The 23,299-nt window shown below is 42.7% G+C and overlaps 1 protein-coding gene across 1 annotated transcript; it reads right to left on the bottom strand.

The window, feature by feature from the left end:
• Positions 1-1,260: 1,260 nt before the first annotated feature.
• Positions 1,261-22,945, bottom strand: LOC124695965 (alpha-glucosidase 2-like). Its single transcript, XM_047228762.1, is given in 24 exon segments — positions 1,261-1,472; positions 3,050-3,195; positions 3,499-3,669; positions 3,759-3,861; positions 5,036-5,191; positions 5,306-5,414; positions 5,508-5,701; positions 5,987-6,107; positions 6,190-6,277; positions 6,510-6,579; positions 7,004-7,124; positions 7,637-7,756; positions 7,758-7,806; positions 8,669-8,853; positions 8,957-9,043; positions 9,122-9,261; positions 9,345-9,513; positions 9,881-9,976; positions 11,586-11,668; positions 12,137-12,200; positions 12,203-12,256; positions 12,519-12,656; positions 12,754-12,822; positions 22,724-22,945. Coding segments are annotated over 24 exon segments (2,967 nt in total).
• Between the last annotated feature and the right edge of the window lie 354 nt (positions 22,946-23,299).

Here is a 23,299-nt window from a genome sequence, read left to right as displayed (position 1 = left end):
CGGCATCGCTCCTTCGGGCTGCAGCGCTGCCGCCTTTGGTCCATGCTACCGGCCTTCGACGCGCCTTCCGAGGCGTGTACGTTGCCGGTGGCCTCCCGTCGGTGCAGTGACTTGCGCCTTGCAGCTTGGCTGGTCCCTCGGGTCGTGACATTGCCGCCTGCACACCGACGTCCCATGCCACCCTTGCGCCGCCTCCCTTGGCGCAGGTTGCCACCGTCCGCACATGGTCTTCTTCACGTTGTCAGGATCTTCCTCGCCTACTTCGAGTACCGCCGCCGCACCACCACAGGTAACCTGCACATCCACTCCTGGTCGCAGGCCTCGCCGACTAGCTCTACGACAGTCTAGGCATCCAGCATGGCCACTCCAGGCTGTCGTTGGTTTTTCGCCGCCTTCTACGTCTCCGTCCACCACGACCTCGTCACCAGCGTCATCGTCTCGTCCCCGACTAATTTGTCTACTCCGACAACCGCAGACTGCATCGGTACCTCTCCCTCTTCGCTGCTCTGCAACTTGCCACCGTTCTGGAGGCCTCCTCTGCTGGTCCCCCTGACACTGGCGCATGGTCCATGATGGCCCGGTATTGGCAACACCGGTACGTGCCTTCGTTTCCGACGCATCCCCGGGCCTGGCAAGCTTCAGCGCCTCGTCCTCATCGGTCTCGACAAGGTCTTCCTATGTGAATTGTTGCAAATAACGTCTATTTCTTCTAATGAAAGGCAGTGCTCATGCCAATTTCTCGAAAACGAAGTACTATATATTTACTCGAAAATAGTTGGCCACAAACATTACGGTACTTTGAGCCAACAACATTACATGGAAACTATTTGAAGATTAATTTGAAGTTCAGGTTGCACCAGATAGATCTACTACAAATTGTAGCAATTTAGTTAAAATTTAATCAATTCTGAAAGGGCAGAAGCCAAAGAAACTGAAATGTTGCATGAGTAGGGGGCAAAGCAGGTAGGAGAGATCATTGGATCACCTTTACTGCACTAGTGTCAACCTCTACTTGTGAATAATAATGTTCTATAGGATTTACAAAATTTACATATACTGATATTTTGATTGAAAAATAGTCCAGGAGAAAATTTTGATACTGATTCACCTATATGCATTCTCAAACTTGCCTTAAATATCAATCAGGCAAACAATCCCAGTCATGTCCAGTAGCAGGCATGCCATTATTTACTTACAATTTACAGGAGGAGCTTAAGAAGAACGTACACAAGTTTCTAATGCATTATTGATATAATGTACCTAGGAATGAGTTTTGATTTGGCATGTTTCGGTCACCTCATACTGGTGGCAGATCCGCAAGGGCGTGTCTTTCGAAACAGGCCTCTCCTCGGACCATAGTTCCATCTTCAGATCCCCGGTTCCCCAATGCAGCAAACATTTGTTAACCTGACTTTGATCGAAGCGGTTTATCATGCTCAGCCCTGAACACTTGTCTACCAGCTTCCACTCCCCTGATCATTAAGTTTACCAGAAGATGGGAGAACAAATTAAAGAACCATCATAAATGTTACAAATGGAAAACTTTTCAGAGATTGTAAAAAGAATAAAATACCCCCGCGTCGCCCTCCTCTGGCAACACGGGGGAACCCTAGCCGCCGCTCCTAGCGGTCCCCCACCGCCCTCCCCCGCGTCGCCGCCGCCGGAGGGGCATCGGCAAAGCCGTGCTCGCCCCAGGGATGGTGGCGGCGGGGCACTTTTTCTTCTCCCGGCGCACGGGAGTTCCCCTGGGATTCGGCGTTGCGGGCTGCGGGCGGGCGCGGCCGCTGGCGGCGTTTTGCTTCGGAGGTCGTCTGGCTGGGCTCGGCGGCGGGGTCGGCGTCTGGAGTGGCGAGGCGGCGTGCGGCTGGAGGTGAGCGACGAAGCGGCTGGGCGAGATCTGGGCCGCGAGGGCCTTCCCTGGGCTCGGTCGAGCCGGCGCGGGGAGTTTCTTCCGCTCCTTCCCTCCCGCGTCCATGGCGTGGGGGAGCTCCCTCGGGCGCGGATCTGGGCGGCGGGTGTAGCGGCATGCGGCGGGCACGGCGACGCTCTGCGGGTGTGGATGGCGCAGCAGTGCTTCTGGCCCCTGGCGGCGCGAAGGGGCAGTGCGGCGCGATGGTGGGCCCGGGCGGGCGCGTCAAGTCCTGGGAAGTGGAGCGGTTTCCTCGGCGGTGCGGCGGCCGTGGTGGCCGCGTGGGCGGCGTGGTGGCTGGATCTGGGAGCGGCTGGATCTGGGAGCTCTTGTCTGCGGTCTTCGGCGCTCGTCCTCGAGCCCCAAGTTGGTGTTGGTCGGCGTCCCCTCTATGCGGCGTTCCGGCGGCGCCCTCGGTGCTCTTCGGCGGTGCTCCGTTGGCTACAGGCACGTTGCTCCGGGGGCAGCGTTCCGGCGGATGCAGGTGGTGGTCTGTGCCGGTCCTTGTTGGGCGGGCGCGAGATTTTGGGACTCTTCGCTCGGCGAAAGCTTTGTCTTGGCGGCCGGCCTGGACCGACGACGGTGACGCCCGTGGGCGCCGCATCCTTCTTGAAGGCGTCGTCGAAGCGGGTGTCTCCTGATCTTCGCCCGGGTTCTCCGGGGGAAACCCTAGATCCCTCGCGGGATCGGGCGTGGGCGGCGCTCTTGTGTCGCTTTGCCTCTTGGGGCCTCGCTTTGGACGTCCACCGGACAGAGGGGTTTGTGGAGTGTTTTGGTGGTTCGGCGGAGGCGGGTTCGTCTTCGGCCAGGCGGGGCGCGGCCTTGGGGTCGGCGTGGTAGTTGGAGCGGTGGCTCCGGTCTTTCGCCTCCGCCTGTTGCGTTGAGGTGTGGTGTCGATCTAGTTGGTCGTCGACCCGTGTGGAGCGTAGCCTCGGGGCTGGCGTGTGGTGTCGTGTTGTAAGATTTTTCGGCCAGTTTTCCTCATAAACGGGCCAACTCTTTTCTCCTATATCAATGAAAGGCAAAGCTTTTGCCTCGTTTCAAAAAAAAAAAATGTTACAAATGTCCTGGGTGGCAAGCCAAATATGCTGGTAAGGCAACAAGAAATTAGAAACATTGTGGAGAGTGACAGAAATTTACCGTTAGGTCGCAGGTCTCCCTCTAATGTCACTTCTTCGAACTCCAAAGAGATCTCTTGCTCTGAACCATTGATGGCCGTGAAAGCAACAACCACCTCAGTTGGGTGTAGAAGCGTAAAAGTAGGATGAACTCGCAAACAGACCAACCTTCGGAGGAGAAAAACCAAACATTGACGAGACAAGATTAATGCTAGCAAAATAAGCTCCATTAAGCAGTTCAGTGAGCTCTATTCAAGATGGATCAAATTATGCACACATTTTGGTCAAAATAAAGATGCATCAATTTTACTACACAATTACACTATAAAATAACCTTTTTCCTCTTTTCAGATAATATATAAAATGACCCTTTAAAAGATCACTTCCCCGGTGTAAATGTTGTGTTGAATATCAAATAATTTATGGTTATCTGAGGTTAGGTTCTGATAAAACAAGCACTCAACCACTCGCCTTGAGAATCCACCAGAGCCAGGCCCAACACTTCTTGCTTGGATGCTAGAGTCAATCTGCAAAATTTTGGGATTGCCTTTCAGAATTGATATCTGACGCTGAATAACCAGTCCACCCCCAATGTCTCCTTCCAGAAAAGCAGATTCCTCCTCGCCTAATTGCTCCAGAGGCCTAGAACCCACAAACTATTCACTGACAGGCTAAAGAGTATCACAAGAAAAACAAAAATTTGCCCAGTATGCAATGATGACTCATGTTACCTTACGATCTTGTATTCTTCTGTGCAGCCAGCAGACCTATATTCAGTGCCACTGTACTCTTCATAACCATGGATTTCAATTCTGCTGTGCAGCCATTGGGAATCTGAAGATATCGAGAGACCAAGTACACACGGTGCTTAAGTTAATAAGGTAATTTTCGGATATATTATAAAATTCATTGACTGTCATTTGTGAATTAATGCACGAATTATAACCTTATAACTCATGTTTTAAAGCAGCTAAGAACAACTTCAAAAACCCTTTTGCACTAGACATATATACTGACATACCAACAATAGTTCAAGAACTTTTTCTGAAGAAAAGGCAAAAGGTTTACGTTGGTTAATTGATGGAGTTTTACATAAGAACAACAACTCAGGGGCTTACAAACATTAATTCCTACTCTCGTGTATAAGGTGACCCAATTTTTCTGCCCCCACAAAAACCCAATTATCCACCTCTGATCTTGGGCGAAAGCCCTGCTCTGATCTTGGTCAGTGCCGAAAACGGCGACGTCCTCGGGCGTCGTTGTCTTCGTTGGAAGCATTGTCTGGTTCCATGCCCCCTAGTCTGGTTGTGGTGCTCTTGCTTGGGCAAGCTTGGCAAGTTCTAGCCCCTGTGCTTTGCGTCTCGGGGCCAAGCTAAATCCTTGTGTTTTTCTGCAACAATGGCTGACCTCTCTTCCAGGGATGTTCGTGGCAGCGGTGAGGTCTCGGTGATCATCCTTCGATGGCACAGGAGGTTCTCGTTGCTTCGCATAGTGTTGAGGATCGCTCTTTTGGTGATGGTTCTCATGTTTGAGGCCAAGAGGAGGTGCAGCGGTCTTCTCGGTGGAACTCTGCCTTTCGGTCGCGATGTGACCTCGGCAGTGGGATACCCTTCGACGGTGGCTGCGACTCTCCTAGCTCTGCAATGTGTAGAATGATCGCTCGGCAAGCGGGTTTCGTTTCTCCGCGTCCTCTCGACTTCGAGATCCTTTCGACTGATCCAACTCCACTCCTTCCTGCTTTTCTCGGTCTGTTCCGGCGTTGTTGGGTGCTAAGTTTTTAGGCTTGGTGGTGGCGCTTGTGCTCTCTTTCTCTTTCCGTTCTTTGTGTTGGTGTGTGTTCTTCCTTTTTATTCTACTCTCTTGTAACCCCCGTGTACTCTGGTTCACTTGAACCCATCTTGTTCTGAAAAACCTTATAGGCAACTTGACTAAATACATGTCTAACTACTAGTAGTACATCACAAGACTAATATAAGGGCATGCATCATACAGAACGAAAGAAGCATACCAGATGGAAGATGTGTCATTGAAATAATACGACCGCCAATCCATGGTACAACCTTAAGAAACCAGTCCCCACTCTTCAACTCAACAAGTTTTCTAGAGACCTCAGCACCTTCCAGTCTTGATGGCTCATCTATATCAGGTATAGGACGAATCATCTCTATACAACCATCACAAGATACCAACACAAGACACATTTAGCCAATTAGAACTGCGGTTATAGTAAAAACTTCAAGATCAAAAATATTAGAGCCATAGATAAGAGGTAGGATACCTAAACGTTTCTTGAGATCAATTTCACTTGTTGCAACCAAGGTGGAAAGTTCAAGCTCAGAAGGCATCACAAAATGTACCTCTTCGCCATCGACACCATGATAACTTATCTGTGTTCACTGAAATAATTCTTAATATCCTAAAAAAGGTTTATGTTTATATTGCATAATGTGATAAAAAAAATAGGAAAAAATATACATTACCATAGCAGCTCCACCAAGCAGAATACTTATGTTTAAGTTACGTTTTGGTCTATTCCAGGATCCTTCAGTTTTCAAAATTTTCACAGAAACCACTGATGAGTGGACTTCAGCGACATAATATGTCAGTAGATAGTCCCCCTGTGTGAATCCGTATCCATCCCCGGCATCTTCAAACAAGACACCTTCAGCTTTACCTGTAAAAAAAATTCAGTCATGGCGCAGAACAGAAGATATGCACACCATATTGCAATGTTTTAATGAAAACTGGCGAACTAACACATTGTGGATGTTATTCTACTTGTTCCGAATCATATGTGTGAATTCTTTATTTTTTAAAGTTTACTAATGGTACCTTGAACAAATTTTCATAAGGGGGATAAGAGAGGCATAACTGTGGATCACATTAAACATAACCAAACCCTCGATAGACCACGGATCATGAATCCAAGTTATTCCAGGCAAAATTTAAAGAAACATACCATTTTCATCCAGTGCAACAAGTAGCGACAAATTGTCCTCTAAACTTGCTTCACCAACATGCTTAATTGGAAGACCTACAGGAAGTATTGATCCTCCTCTTAGATATAGCACCGGCAGATCCTATATCATTAGTTGTGAATAAATAAATTAGTTCTAGAATAGCTTTCAAGGCAGCTCAATAAAAGTTTACCAACCAACTTACATGGTGTGAATCTTCAAAATCAAAAGGTAACCAAATGCCCTTTGGGAATTTATGTGCACATTCATGAGCTCCTTTATCAGGTAAAGTGCTGCCAAAAGACCGGAATGTTTTACGTCATATAAAAGCATAGAAATATTAGATACAGATGGTGCGTTATTATTTGGCTATTGATTTCTATGTTTAAAAGGATAGCAAAAGCATTTTTCAGCCAACGATGAAGACCAGATTGCAAGCTCAGGCACGCAATGCAAGTAAATCTTGGTTTCCAAGAGAATGACGCAAAGAGGTATGCCGTGAGCCAATTGATGTGAAACCATTACCTTGCACATACTAAAAGTGGCCCCAGGAGAAAGGAAGTCTCAAATTTTCTCAATTCCAAGTCTTGCGGATCTACAAAGCAATAAATAAGATTTAGTAATAAATAACATAAATTCTCCAAAAAGGGTCACCAATGAATAGGGGCAGCAAAGAAAAAAACAAAATACTTCTTCATTGTCTAGTTTTGAATCATCAAATTCAATCGAGTTCTATTTTCATAGACCCTATTTAGGTGGGAATTTCACATGTTTCATAGACACTAGTTCCTTCAAATTTTATATGAAATGATTGTGTTCCAAATATGCCCTTGTCATAGTAGTGAATAAAATAATCTTAATGTTTTTACATGTGTACCAAGAAAACACAAAAAAAGGCATCCATAATTCACCATTCCATGGATTTCTGAATATTATAAATGCCAACTTAGACTATGGGTCCACTTCTAATGATGTGGTTATATATGAGTAATAAGCAATAGTAAGACGGCCATTATTACCAGCAAAGAAAAGTGGAGTAGCAACTGGAGTACCCTTCTTATGTGAAACATAAAATAGCGTGTAGATGTGTGGCAGTAGCCGATACCGTCTTAGTAGTGCAAGACGACAAACTTCTTCGCACTGAAATATGCATTCACTCTTAGAAATAGCTGGCGGTATCTTCATTTACAAATTAACAAGCACCAAAAATGCATTTGGGGGCTTGATTTATGAATAAAGTAGAATACGTAAACATCAACACAATATTACTTAATGAAAAAGCTTCGTCTACACTATATGCACAACAGTGACAAATTTTAAAGGGGGGGGGGAGGAGGGTTGTCCTCAGAGTGCATAAACCATAGATTATGATGTCTGGGTGAAGGACTGACATTATAAAGTGGAAGAAATTATGTATAAAATATATGCTAATCTCATGAACAAGGATGCTGACATGAAAATTTGACATGTATACCGAGCAAAAATATGTTGATGGAGATACTATCAACTTGTGTATCAAAATATAGCATACAATAATTCTAGTACAGAATATAGCGTACAAAAATCAAACATAATTGAAGCTTCTAGGAGAGCAACAAGATTTTCTTTGCATGCATGCACACATGTGTGAGATGAGGGACATGAAAGAGTACCTCTTCACCAAAGGACCATGGCTCATGATCAATAGTTCCAGCTTCAGAATGACCACGGGAGAATGGAAACAATGCACCGAAACCCATCCATCTTGCAAAAAGTTTTGGTGTAGCATTTCCAAGCAAACCCACCAATATCAGGACCCGACAGTGGCTGGCCACTGAGACCCCGATCATATGTAACCACACCATTATATTTCTAGAAATTTATGCTTATCATACCGATAATAATAATAATTTTCCCATAGTGATGTCTTGTTTATGTCAACATAGAGAGGATGACTTAGTACAAAGTAACACTAAAACAAGAACATGCTTGCAGAGTTGCAACAAAAGTAAACTAAAGAGCAACCAAAAATTGCAACTAATACATGTGGGAATGGTCAACAACAAGAAAATTGAGAAATTGTATGTTACTCTAACCTCTAAGGTCACAAGACCGTACTCACAGTACAATTAAACCGCAGGACTGATCGCATGTTCTTTTGTTCATTCAAACAACTGCATACATTTTGTTTTAGAGTGAATTCCAGTTTTTACCCTACAGTTGTGCATTCGGTACACAATATTACCCCATCTAATTGAACTTATATTAAAATAGCCCATCTAGGAGACTTAAAAGACAATCTTACCGATGTTTAGCATTTTGCTTATTTTTGTTAGATAGGACCGGCGTGTTTCGTCTATGTGGCACGACAGAATGTGTAAAGATCGGAGGGCGTCATCGACAATTAATTATATCCAGACTAATCTTACCCAATTATTTCATTCCTCGTCACCGTACTGGTATGTTTGAAAGCCGGTTATCACCACACACCTTGCCCAATGGATACACAAAGGAAAACGAGGGTCCAAATATTCTAGAATGTGTAATCTAGATGATTTTTCACTCAATAGGGCAATTAGTATCCCAAATATATAACTAGAGGGTATTTGGGTGGATACTCTAAATAAAGATATATACTATGCTCTTGATAGTTGATACATTTATGGGAGGAACTCTCTTGGACTTGAATAAATATTTTACTTACCAACTGAAGGACCATTGATATACTCATGTGTAAATGCTCCCAATTCGATAGGTTATCGCCAGTCCATGTTGCAGCATATCGCTGGCTTCCAATAAAACCAGCTCGTGTAAGAACAAATGGTCGTTTTGCTGTACTAGACATCACCATTCCTTCATAAGTAGATCTTGCCATGAGCATTCCATAAACCTGGAAAAAAAATTAACATTAAAGCATGATCACGTACAAAAATAAGCAAAACCTGTTTGCTACATTGCTAGAATTTTTCTTGCCAAAGCGACAGAGACATTACATTATGATAGTAAGAATGATTCTGGACACCGCCAATATCAACATCTCCTTTATGTATATTGCTTTCAGGCATTGTTTTGGTAGTAGTCTGCAAGTTGATACCATCACTTCATTTGCACAAATAAAATCAGATGACATAAAAATGAATTGGGACAAGATCATATACTGTCATAGCAGGCTCGTTCATATCATTCCATATTCCATCAACACCGTTGCAGATGAAATCCCTTACTAATCTAGCCCACCATGTGCGGATTCTTTCAGAGGTAAAATCAGGGAAAACACAGTTACCAGGCCACACCTCACCTGAAATTACAGAGCAAGAGGCATCTCGGGCTGGTATGATCATTTAGAGGAGGGAAAAGCCCATTTAAGTTGGTGAAACATACCAATGAATGGGCTACCATCTGCCTTTTTAATCCACACATCATTTTCTGAACCACTTTCATACGCAAAGTAACCCTTCTCTTTCTTGATTCCTGGATCAAGCATCCATATTGATTTACAACCAATGGAACGTAGATCATCAACCATAGATTTTGGATCGGGAAAACGGTTCTGTAATGTATCAAGTTCAAACATAAGCATTGGCCATGGAATAAACTTATCCTAGCTAGTGCATTCAGAATCGCACTAATACAGGCTAAAGAATTCATGTGAAGTAGATATTTTGGTAGAAAATAATAGTGACAGTGAGACAAAAATGCAGGCTCAATATCCAATTTTAAAGCAATGTAAACCCATGCAAAGAACATAGTGCAGATGTACAAATATACTATTCCCTCCGTCTAAAAATAGGTGTCTCGCTTTTGTCTAAATACGGATAAATCTAGATGCATTTTATTTAGAGATACATCTGTATCTAGATAAAGTTGAGACGCCTATTTTTAGATGGAGTGAGTACTTGTAGTGAGAAGGTACTTACACTGTCAAATGTGAAGCATCTGAAACCATCCATATAGTCAATATCCATCCAAACCACATCGCAAGGAATGCCTTTCTCTCGAAATGTTCTAATAACCTGTGGAAGCACTAAATGAGTATCAACATAAAGATACCATCTCTAACATGTTTTTAAGTTTCAGATGTTTTAATAACCCGTGGTGATAATAAAATACATAAGTAGCAACATGAAAATATCAATACTACATACTCTTAAGCCTCAAAGTGCATTCAGAGAGGACAAAGATAAAACATGAGACATACTGGTAAATCGGTCGATTATCATAGCACACTGCGCAACAAAATGGAACTCTTGAAATGATAAATAGATCAATTGTCATAGCACAGTGCTCAACAAATATAACTCTTGAAACAAATGTGGGTTACATAACATCAACAGGGCTAAGCCATGAAGATCATTATTTTTACATTATGATCTACTCTCGGTTAAGGGCATAACTAGTAATTTACTTTAGTCTAAGAGTTCGATCTTCTTGGTTTACTCTTTAGGTTCTACGCATTGGCCCTTTCGGTTTCATATCAAACTTCACTCATGGCACACTCCAATAGTATGTACAACAATGAGGAAAGATCCGCATGTCAAAATACTTCTTTCAATTTCATTTCGCTTAGGAAGTTTATCACATAGATTTTTCTGGAGGAAGTTTACCAGAATGTTCAAAGCTGTATCATGTTATGATAGCAACTCGGTAATACATCCACACTTAAAAAGATAGCAACCAGAGGAATTCCATCTGTTTTTTTGAAATATTAGGAACTAGTGTGCCGCAAAACAAAGTTACATGTTCCCCTAATTATGATTCTTTCATCATCTCTCCCCACTTTTTTCCAAACGAGTTTCCCATTTTGCCTCAATTGGATATAATCGATGCATCAAACCACACCAATCTTTGGGCCGGTCAAAATCGAATAAAAAAATCCACACACGACCAAACAAGGAAGCTAGAGTGGAGTGGACACTAGCCGACCGCCACGTGTCCCAGTGAGCGTCACATCTGGGCAACGATCGTGGGTTTGGTAGCTTCATCCAGTATATTCTGAGCATGTGAGCCTCTTCATTGGCATAATCGCCATGGAAGTATTCTGTTATCTCCTCTCTTTGAAACTGAAGCTTGAGAAAATCTTCACTTGGATTTGCAAATTTTGTGGGGTTGTTCTTCGTATGGATTGTGGGACTCATGTGTAGGAATGGCGGGCGATGGAGGGGAGAGATCGTCGGGATGGGGAGGGGAGAGGTGGGGAAGCCTTGCTTGGATCTCGTCTTGATCTCGACTGGTGGTGCGTCGGCGGCGAGGCCGCCAGGGCAAAGCCAGTGGCAAGACAGACAGGGCCAGCTCGCTTCAGCTTGGTTTGTAGATGGTAGGGGTAAACAAGGAAATTCAAGTGTGGCGATAATGACATGAACCGAACTACACATTACATTTTCATTTACTTATTTGCTAGCTATTCTTCACTTAATATAAGATCAAAAGGTTAGTCTTCACTCGAGTATACCACCCTTGAAACAATTAAAATTGATTTCTAGTCTGTTTGCACCGTTTTCCAAACTATAGTACATACATGTAACACATGTATCATACTAGTATTGTTCTACAAACAAATCACATATTTCATTCATCATAAGTAGAAGGTTTTTGGCTTCCGCCTATACTTCCATTAGAAGATACCTCGAGGACTCTCTCAGAAGACATGTAACTAAAACGACATTGATGGTAGCCAAGAGACCATTTCGAAGGCATGGGAACAGTTCCTACAATAGAAAAAGTGTAGATTTTTAATTGTACATGATGAACAAGGGAAATGTATTCGCTTCTAAATTGCAATTTTGTGCTATGTTATGGCCACTTAGATATATTTTCCATTAGGAAAAAAGAAGAACGTTACTCTGGACATGATAATGTAGCAAATACGCATACCCGTGTGCCCCGTTGCAAACTTAAAATTGTGCAACACAACGTTGCTCTATATACAATAACTATCTTTTGAAAACCTTGAATGCCGAATCATAGATGACTTGATAACTAAATATTTGGCTCACCATGTATCATAACATTTAAATGATTTACAACCTCATCATAATAGAATTAAACATTATGTATCATTCAAAATATATATGTGTACAAAATTAAAGTTTTTACAAACATATTTGTTTGCTTGTAGCATATTGACAATGGAAATTGCAAGTACAAGAAGGGATTGGTTATGAGAAAATAATTACCAATTGCATAGGACAAGGTTGTCATCACTTGAGTCGGCGTATCAAACGGTCCAAAAGTAATAACAGTGGTGTAGCGGATGAGGCAGAATACTTTATAGTGGATTCTTGTCTCAGGTCAATCTATCATAGAATATGGTTATTGAGTTAACTACACTTATCAGGTCGAGAAACATTAACATATAAATATATTAAAAATATACATCTCATATGTCTGTCAGGTGTGCATACCTAGCTATGACTAGAAGAACATGATAAAAGAAACATTCAATATATAATGCATCTATTGGTAGAAAATATGATGTGTTAGATCAAGCATTATTTATATTTATATCTTTTAGTCATGTGTTTTGAAAAAGTAATGTTAACTGGAATTACTATGTACCTCGCAACGTTGTGTGGTATCAGCTAAGACACCGAGAGCCTTTCCATCAGGGAGGACTGACAACACCCAAGGGTGTGACTGATATAGTGAAGTAGTTCCTGGCCCATATCCCCATGCATCTGTATTCCAAGTGAAAACCTAACGGATACCAAAGTAGATACCACACGAGGGTGGCAAAATATTTTAATAAGAAAGTGGCAATATAAGAATACATAAAAACATATGTCATGCTTACTCGTTTTCCTGTTCGTTCAAGCGGGCCACTTGCTTCTCCTGTTCCATAAAAAGACGTCCCAAAAGGAAGCTGCTATGAATATATGCATTAGTATTTATTCCATTTATCTGTATTTATTTCATTTATTATATAATATAAAATCAACAAGCAGTAGGGTTTTTTGCCCTACTATACAGTTGTCAAAAAAAATGCATTAGTACAAGCCTATGTGTACATTCCATTATTTCAGCCACGTTATTTTTTAAAGAAGGAACCACTAGAAACATAAATAACAAGTTTAAGTCAAGCGACTCATTGAGGTTAAGGCAACATTGCTCACAAATATTGACTTCATTGTCTTGATAGATTATTCGGATGCACAACAGTAACATGTTGCATATAACACTTTCATGTTGACATCATGATTGGAGCATGCTAAAACAATAGGGATAGATAACTTTATGTATTGCTTTGGCACAAATAATCAAAAATATCTCAACTCTTATTGACCTATAATTAAACTTGTAGTATGTATTACATGTAGACAAGAAAAGTACAGAAACTAAGAATAAATATGGACATGTCCATAGTTTGATGAAAAGAGACAAATACTACAGTGAGCCATGCTATGCCCTGAGGCGTCACAACTCACCCTCCCTTTGTGGAAGCTTCTTCACCTTTCCTCTCATTGACCTTTCGCTGTTATGCCCATGTTTTAACGAAGCAACATGCATGTTTCCCTCGTGAGTGTTGTTTTATTTAGGGATTTGTAGAAATAGTAGGAACATGCATGTATCATATGTTGCCATTGTTTTTTTTTTGAAGCTGTACAGTGAGTTTCCTCACTGCTTATATTTTTATTGATTTTGGGTATAAAGAAAGAATACAAAGTGCTAGAGAGTAGCACTAAAGAAGCAAAAAAAATCTAAACTACACTAAGATACAGAGTAATCATAGAAAATTCGTTACCCAGGCCTTAAGGCCAGAATAGGACTTCCTCTTGGCTTTATAGATCAGAAGTGCCAATTCCTCCTTGAATTTGTGCTTGCAACGGTAGAGGTTAGGAGCAACTCCTTTGAAAATGAATTCATTTCGAATCGTCCAAATAGACCAAGAAATCAGCATAATAATTTCCATGAAGAATGGCTGTTTTATCCGTACTTTTAGGCTCGGACCACCTCTTGAAGTACCAGTATGTCCATTAGCATGAGGTAGCACCCACCCAGGACATAAGTATTGCCAAGCAATGAACCGCAAAGGGGCAGGTGAAGAACAAGTGATCCCTTGTTTCCAAATCAGCTCCACCACACATGACACAAGTGTAGTCGAGCAAGAAGAAGCGCTTGCGCTCGCAACATGGCCCTAGTATTCGGACGATTGTGAAATAGAAGCCAAAAAAATACTTTGTGCTTCTCTTGGCAAAGACTTTTCCGCAGCCAAGAAAGGATAGGTAACACAGGTCCTTGGGTCATCGGATCCTTATACATAGATGAAACTTTGTAACCTCGGGGCAGCCGAAATTACTCGTCCACTTGTCTTTCTCCAATGAGATTTGTGTGTCTTGGATGAGACCTAAGAGCTGTTGATATTCTTCCAAAGCCCGAGTAGTCAAGGGTAAGTGGAACATAGATGGAATGTCTTCGTGAAGTAGTACCATCTTGACTGAAATTGTGGTGTCCTTGGCAAAAGTGAAGAGATAGGGCCATTTTGTAGCAAGCACTGTATCACTCCATAAATCTGTCCAGAAGAGAACAGTTTCTCCACTATGCAATGCACAAGTTGATTTTGCCTTGTAGACCTCCAGGTTTTTCAGGCAATCCCTCCACCAGAAGGAAATCTCTCTGTGTCTGAGCGGTGGCAGAGCATGCTGATAGTAAGACTCCCATACTAAATGTATCCAAGGAATATTTTCTTTATTGTAGAACTTATGGAGATGCTTCAAAAGGAGGCAGTTGTTCTGAACTGACAACTTGAGCACACCCAGACCACCTTGTGCTTTAGGACGACAAACTAAATCCCAAGAGGCTAAGGGAGGAGTTTTACCGTTGAGATCTTTATTTCTCCAAAGACAATGACGTCTATATTTATCACATTCATCAAAGACCCATTGATACAGCTTCAGTGTACTCATAGAAAAAATCGGCAATGAGGACAAGACCGAGTTTAACAACCTTAATTTGCTTCCATAATTAAGATACATAGCACAAGATGGCAATCTTCTTTGTACACACTCGTATAAGTGGCAGGAAGTACTCTTTTGGAGGCTTGGAGAGACCGAGGGGCAATCCTGTGTATATAAATGGGAGGTTACCAAGCCGACAATTAAGAGCACTAGTGAAAAGACTCACTCTATCATCGTGGATGTTAATGGGAATCGATTGGATTTGCCATAATTAACTCTGCAGCACAGTAGCCTCACCAAACCTCTGTAGCAAATCTTTTAAGTAATGCAACTGAGAAATATCTGCTTGCATTACAATCAGTGTATCATCAGCATATTGCACTATTGGGAAGGTAGAAGAACATTGGAGAGCCAGAGGCCTGTGAAGAAAGTTTTCCCTCATAGCATGATTAACCATGGTTTGCAGAGTATCAGCTGCAAGGACAAAGAGTAAGGGAGAGAGGGGATCCCCCTGTCTAACCCCTCTCCTACATTTGAACAATGAACCAGGAACTCCATTTAACATCACTCGAAGAGGTTGCGGAGGCCAAGATCCGCTCGATCCAAGAACACCATATTTGTCCAAAGCCCTTTTTTTCCAGAACCTCAAGAATGAAGGAATGATCCAGCTTATCAAAGGCCTTCTCAAAATCCAATTTGAGGAGAACCGTTTCCTTTTTACTTTTATGACAGAGATGAATATATTCATATGACCATGCCAAACAGTCCTGAATAGTCCTGCTTTTAATGAACCCATATTGATTTTCATGAATGAGATCCATAATCACCAGTTGCAATCTATTAGCAAGCAGCTTTGTGATAAGCTTAAGAGTACAATTAAGCGAGAGAGATAGGCCTATAATCATGCACTCGTACTTGCATCATCTTTTTTGGTACAAGTGTAATATAGCAACTCGTTAATGCTCTCTAAACAGAGGTTTCCCCGATGGAATTGATTGCATAAGTCATAAAAATCCTTCTTGATAATGGGCCAACATTTTTGCAGAAATTCAGCATTGAACCCATCTGGACCAGGTGACTTATTATGAGGGAAGTCAGCAACAACCTCATCTATTTCCTTGGCTGAAAAAGGTTCTTCCAAGAATTCCAAGTTTCTTGAACTATTCAGCAAGCTTGAGATATTATGAGCACCAGAAGTGTTATCTGTTTGTCCCAATATCTTTCTTTATAGGCCTGCAATAGCACATCAGCCTTATCTTTATGCTCTGTGAGAGTGACTCCAGTAGGAGTTGTAATAGACTGAATATGATTCTTCCTCTTTTGTGTAGTTGCCATGGAGTGAAAGAATCTGGAATTTTCATCACCAAGAGTAATCCATTTAATTTTCCCTCTTTGTTTCCAGTAAGCCAATTGTTTTTTTAACGAAGCAGCTAGATGAAATTTCATAGAAATTCTGAATTGTCTCTCCATAGAGGTAAGGTCTCTAAAATTTTCTATAGCATCCATGAGGGAGATAAGAGCATTCAAATCATCAATGTCCTTATTGACCAAGGAAATAGATTCTCTCCATTGCTTCAGATCTTTTCTCAGGATTTTGAATTTGGCAGTGATCCTCTTAGCAGCATCTGCATAATGTATGGACTGAGTCCAAGATTTTTCTATCAGAGCCGTAAAATCAGGCATATCAAGCCAACTGTTCTCAAATCTAAAGACTTTGGATTTTGGTATGGAGGTTTGGATGGAAATCACACAAGGCACATGGTCAGAGGTTGTCATAGCTAAAGGAGTAGCCATGGTATTGGGAAAAGTGGTTGTCCATGCCACGGAAGAAAAGAACCGACCCAACCTCCGAAGAAGAGGGAGTTCCGCATATTGCTCCAAGTGAACTTTCGACCTTTAAGTGGAATATCCACTAACCCTAGATTACTCGATGTACCTTCATTAAACAAAAGCATTTCATTGATATTTCCACCTGCCTTGTTTCTATCCCGAGGAGATCTTATCGAGTTAAAATCTCCCATAAGAAGCCAATTCTCATCATCCGGAATAACCAAACTGTTAAGCCATTGCGGGAAGATCAACTCGGTCACTGTCTTGACAGGGAGCATAGACATTAGTGAGTGTCCAAAAAGTATCTGTTTTGGTTGATTGAAATTCCATCGAGACAGAATATCCGTTCCGATTCACACATCTCCCGTAAAAAACAAGCACTATCCCAAATGGTAACCAACCCTCCTGATCTTCCAACAGAGGGAGAGAAAGCAAAAGAATCAAAGTTACTTGGGCAGAATTTTCTCAAGATTTGTAAGTCAATATGTTCTCTTTTGGTTTCTTGGAAACAAATAACATGACAGCCACTTTCCTTAATTTTATTGAGAATGAGAGGCCATTTCTCGGGGTCATTAGTGCCCCTAATGTTCCAGTTCAAAACTTTCCAAAATAATTTATCCATGGGAGCAAAAGGAGAGTCGATCACAGGGCACAGTCATGAACCGTAGCCATAACAACCAGAAGCCGCAGCAGTAGGACCATAACAATTTTAACATAGATAGTTCTAAAATATTACAATCCACAAAGAAAGGGAAGTCCAAAAGATAAAGAGACCTAACAGGCAGCCATAGGCCCCATAAAACTACCAAAAGAACTGCAGAGTGCAGCATATAACTGAACAACTTCCTCATAAGCCAACTATTTCTTCTTGGACTTCTTATCATCATCTGAAACTTGCTTCTTGGAGGTCATGGATGGCTTCTTGGTAGACCTAGTCTGCCTTGAAGTGGAGCTACTTGCTGCTGGCTGCTCTTCATCCTCCTGGACTTGAATGTTGAACTTGGTGCAAAGGTTTTTCACTATCGACTTCTTGATAGGAGGGGCAACCGAAGCACATGCAAGGCGGTTCTTGTCAAAGCATGTTTTAGCTCGAATCCCTTATTAGCAGCAGAAATTCTGGGACTTCTCCTCACATCTGAAGCACAGAGAGGGGCAGAGCAGACCTTCCTCTTGACTCTAACCACTGAAGTAGACACAGGTGGGGCAATCAGAGGCTGACTTTTTACAGACTGAGGAGTTGAGAAACCTTGGGTGATATCCAAGCAAGCTTTGCTAAGAAGGCAAAGGGGTGCCTTTGATGCAGGACACTGCTTAGGGAGCACAAAATCCCTAGAAGAGGAATTAGAATCCATATCACTCAATATTTGCCAAACCTCGTGATCGCATCGCTTCTTTGCCCAATCAAAGTCCTCTCGGAGTAAGCAGCTTGGCGAATGAAGAAATCAGCCCATTGGGCTGGCACGATGACCGATATATCCGAGGCAGTGGTGGGCTTGAAGAATGAGGCCTGTGCCAAAGTACCTTCCTTAGAAAAAAGAAAGGAATCCCGAACAGTGCTGAATGTGTCCTCCTAATTCCGGCATTGAAAGGTCATGGACTTGCTCTTGAATGAGAACCATGCCAATGTGAAGGTTTTGCTTGAACAACACCTTGATTAACCACTCCAAGAGCTGCATCTCGAAGCATTGGATGCATCGAGCATCGATGGTGAGAGTAAGATCACTCGATTATCTTCATCCTCGCTCCGCATTTATGTCATTAACTCGGTCCATTGACAATCACCTGGATTAAGCATTGCAGCAAGGTCCGGCATAGGGAGATCCGGCACTTGATGAACTCCGGGGCTGCAAAGGGTTGAGGAGATCATTCAATTCCATGAATTCCCCATCATTCAGCTTGGTTAGGCGGATCATTCAGCATCAAGCATAGGCTGAGGAGGTGGCTGATTAAGGTTGAGAGCAGGACCATGCTGTCCAAAAATAACATCCGAGGCTGTCCAACATGATTGTGCTCGACCAAGCAAACCCTCCTTGCCGCTGAAAGAGGGGTTCTTGTTGCCGCCGTGGGAAGAACTGCTGCTGCTGGTGTTGAGGAGCCGGCTGCCATTGTCCCCAAGGATTACCAGGGTGCTGTTGATGTTGCTGTGGTGGTGCTACAGGCATAGGGTGAGGGGAGGAACCATCTGCTGGGGGCATGTCTTCATCTGCAGGTGCAGCTCCCAGGAGCTTCTGACTCAGAATGTACACAGGCACAGACCAAGATTCAGCAAACATACCAGTACCATTGGATACAACACAGCTGTGAGGAATGTGGTGGAGCTCCCCCACACGAACCTTAACAATCAGTGCAGCATAAGAACTAAGTTCTTTGTCCCAATCAACCAAGACACCAAAATCACGGACATCACCTCTAATATGTTCATCAGACCACAAATCTGCCGGGTAAGCCAAAAGCATGAGCCAGCATTCACGATTATATGAGTAAGCTCTATGATTTATCCCCTTGTTGTGCTCTACAAATGAAATCTGCCGACCTTGATAAAGGTGAGGGCTACGCTCAACTAGCCAATAGGCAGAACCCAGGGGGCATCGCTGCGAAATCTGAAGCGTGCAGTGTGTCTCTTCTTCCATAAACTGACGGAGGAAGTGTCTAGTAGTAGCAAAAGGATGGTCACCTGGGAAATCTGGCTGGATGGTCGCAATGGCGAGGTCCTCGTGGCGCAGACGAATAGCCCCAGCGACATGGCTGCGGCATTGCTGTGGTCTGCCATCGACATGCAGCACCTGATAGTCCCCGGGGAGGAACGGCGCGGGGTCAACGGCGAAGTTGGCCATGAGTTCAGCACAATCGGTCACCAATGGAGGCGGTACCGGCGAGGTGCTACAGTGCGCGCCAGGGTTTGGTGGGGGGGATTTACTGGGAGATGAAGGGGCAACGGCTTGGTCTTGCTTTTGGGGAGAAAGAGGAGCAGAAGCTGCCAAAGGTGAACTGCGCTTATTTGGAAGAAGAGATAAACTCATGGTGAGGTCCAAAAGAGGCTCTTCCATCTGCACCCTTGAGCCATTGATCGGACGGTCAGCATTGTCTCCCTGAGATTGCAATCCATTACTGCCAAAATGAACAGCTTGAGCTTCCTTTTGTACCCAGCTGAGTTTTTAAGCCCGAATCAGGATAAAAGTGGCGATCTACTTTAACATGACCTTCCTTATTACATGAATGGCATTTAATTTTTTTCCGACAGTCTCGCCGCAGGTGTCCAAAGGAAAGGCATCTCGGGCAAGCTGGACTCAAGTTGGGCTGCTTTGGGCCTTGCTGCGTCGATAGGCGAGAATTTTGCTCCGTCCGAGCAGCAGCAGGAGGCCGCCAGGTTGGGCCAGCAGTAGGCGGTGGATCAATTGGAGCCTGGAGACGTTGGAAAGCAGACACACGCTCAGCTGGCATTTCAACGGGCTGCTGGGTCGGAAGTTGCAGACGTTGTAAAAAACATATGTTGCCATTGTTCACGAGTGTGTTCATTTTTATTTGTTTGTTGCATGGTTGTTCCATGTATCATATGCGTGTGTTCTATAATGCATGCTGCCTTAACTTGATGAAGTTCATTATATGTGTAAATACGGACAAATATGGTGTGCATGTGAACACTATCAACACCTAAACCTACATGAGTGTGCCAGTTAACCTAAGGCTAGAACTGATCTCGCTTAATTTCTACTAAGGGTACCATGTGAAATGTGCGCTCCTAGATTTATTCCATTGTGGGTGGAGATGCCTCTACCACCACAACAAGAAGTAGTTTTATTGGACGAAGATAGTTGTATACTTAAAAAAATTGTTCCAAAGAATGAAGGTTTGTTTTCGAAAAAAATCTTAGTTTTAAGTGCAATTTTTGATAACACATGTTTAAGGACGTGCTGCATGGATGCGATAGGATAATATTGTGTACTTTGTGTGTGTGTGTTTTATTGTGTTTATTAGACCATGACACTTGTTACATACATGTACGAAAACTTTGTTACATTGCACTGAGGTGGCTGAGATCAACCAAAATATCATGGCGGGTCGAAAGGTGAACACGCATGGTAGGTACGCATATGTTAGCACAAGAAGAACAAATAACTTGATAAGTCTCGCTGCCCTCCGCGTCTACATGCACACACATACACCACACCAGTTCGCAAAAAATAAGGTGGTATATGTTTTTTAAGTCAAACCATCTCAAGTTTGATCAAAACTTATAAAAGAATATCGTCTATCAGGCACTTGAGGCCAACCAAAATATGAGAATCAACCTGATGTTAGACAATTAGGAGTGGATAGGGTGGAAGAGAGAGTTTTACAAGATAGAGTTGTGGGATTGAAGCGTCCATTCATGAATAGGAAAAAAAACCTTGATCGATCATTGTGTTTTTATATTCTTATAAACTGCATCTAGCCATTAGGGTAATGGTTGATCATTATTTTTCACAGTGAACATTCTATGTTACACATTCTTACATCTTTTGTAATTGCTCGTGAAAGATTTTTCTAAAGGAAGACTTCTTTTTGGTAACCTAACAATGCAAACGAAGCGGAAGAACACATTCCTAACATTCTATACTACTCCCTTTATTCCTTAATATAAGCCATATAGTTTTTGGCACGAAAATTAAAGAACGTACATTGAGAAAAAATTACACCAGTTTTTGGCGAGATAATCACTGAACAATTGACGTGAGAAAATAGAGGATTTTGCATAAGATAAGATAAATTAATCTCTTAAAAAATTATCGAGACAAGTGGTGCAACACATTACACCTTATATTCTGGATTTTTTCTCAATAAACTATATGGCTTATATCTAGGAACGGACGGAGTATTATTATATTAAAGTTGGAGATGGTACGTCCACTTTGCATTTTTCACTTCACACTTTGCACTTTTGCCTCCTAATTGAAAGTTACAGCAAATCACACTAATCAATCACAATCACTGTATTTCGAAGCTATCGTTTGAATACATCGTTTTTGGGTCTACATGGGATAGGTGTTCAGCACAGACGCGTGGGGTAGGGTGGCACCTGGGAACTCCATTGCAATTCTCCATGTAAAGCTGACTATACATTTCGCTTGGAATATTATCATTTTTGGATTTTTTAAGATTATCCAAAAGGACTAGCATTTCTTTCACATGTTTAGGGAGCAACTTTATTATTTGTGTAACTTAAAATGATATGAAGTTATCTCGCACACTTCCATGACGCAAGTTTATTTGCTTAAACAAAAATTCAGAGTAGGACTTCCAATGAATGAATGCATCATCACTATTTCAAATGTGGTTAACTTTAACTACAAAGTGAACTATTGATTCTTCTTCAATTTGTTATTGATGTAGATGACAAAAATGGTGACAACCAAGGGGATCTTATCATGGCAGTTGATCTAGCCAGCCCAGAACCAAATTGCATTCATGTTAAGAAATGGTTCCATGGTCATCTCACTGGGCATTAAGGAAGATGATCTAGAAAGATTGATGATTAAGTCACGTAAATTGGTGACATTTCAGCTGATGCATCAACAAGAGCAAGTAGATGCTAGACGATATTGGTCGAAATACATAAAATAAATTAGAAATAATTTGATTAATGTATGAGGTCTAAGTTTGTTAGCCGTAACAACCCACGGCCATTCAACTAGTTTATATAATATTATAATACATTTCAAGATGATTCTAATGGTACTGATTTTATATTTCAGATATTAATATTTTTTCTATATTTGTAGCCAAACTTTGTAAAATTTAACTTTGACTAAACCTAGAACGCATGGTAATTGTGAACAGAGAGAGTACGTTATAAACTATCTACACGTCATTTGAATGGTTCTTTTTTTTGTTTAAACTTAATCAAACTTCACGATGTTTGACTTTGCAGAAAATTTATACGGTAGAACGGCGGTAGCAGTGAGAGCAAACACCGTGTATACCGGCGTACAGATAAACATCGATCGATCATTTCCCTGATCAGAAGTTGAGAACCTGCAAGCCAAATATGAAGTACTGTACCTTGATGAGAACCTTCTGTACGCCGCGGTCGCCCACCACCTCGCACTCCGGCACGACCGCGGGGCCGTCGCCGTCCACTCCCTCACGCAGCAGCACCACCTCCCGCCGCCACGGCTCGGCGAACGACAGGCTGGGCCCGGCCGCCGCGCGCGCCGCCTCTGAGGCGTCGAACCGGAACACCCCGTCCTCCAGTATCGGCATCCAAACCATCGCCGACGCCATTGATCCGCGCCGGAGCTAGGGAGCGAGCGCCTGCAATGTAGACAAGGAGGAAGCTATAGCTAGCGCGGGCGCGCGCGCGCTGTTCGGAGGGGACTGTGGCCGTCTGCTCGCGCGGGCGCGCGTCTCTTTGTAGCTCGAGCGCCTTGGCCTGCTTGCGTGGATTGTGGTTTGTTTAATGGGACTAGGTGGTGGACTTGCCTCTCTCGATCGCTTTGCTTGGATTCGCGTCAGACTCAAGTTCAGTGGAAGCAGTGGGAGCAATAGTGTGATCTTCTCAGGTGCACTCGTTGCGATTGGCTCTGGGTGCCTGACATATGGGGCGGATAGGATGGTCGATTTGTCGGGGTTACCTTT

The sequence above is a fragment of the Lolium rigidum genome, chromosome 3 (assembly GCF_022539505.1).
Source record: "Lolium rigidum isolate FL_2022 chromosome 3, APGP_CSIRO_Lrig_0.1, whole genome shotgun sequence".
NCBI classification, from domain to species: domain Eukaryota; kingdom Viridiplantae; phylum Streptophyta; class Magnoliopsida; order Poales; family Poaceae; genus Lolium; species Lolium rigidum.
The sequence above is the reverse complement of the archived record's forward strand: the minus strand, read 5'-3'. Positions and strand labels throughout refer to the sequence as shown.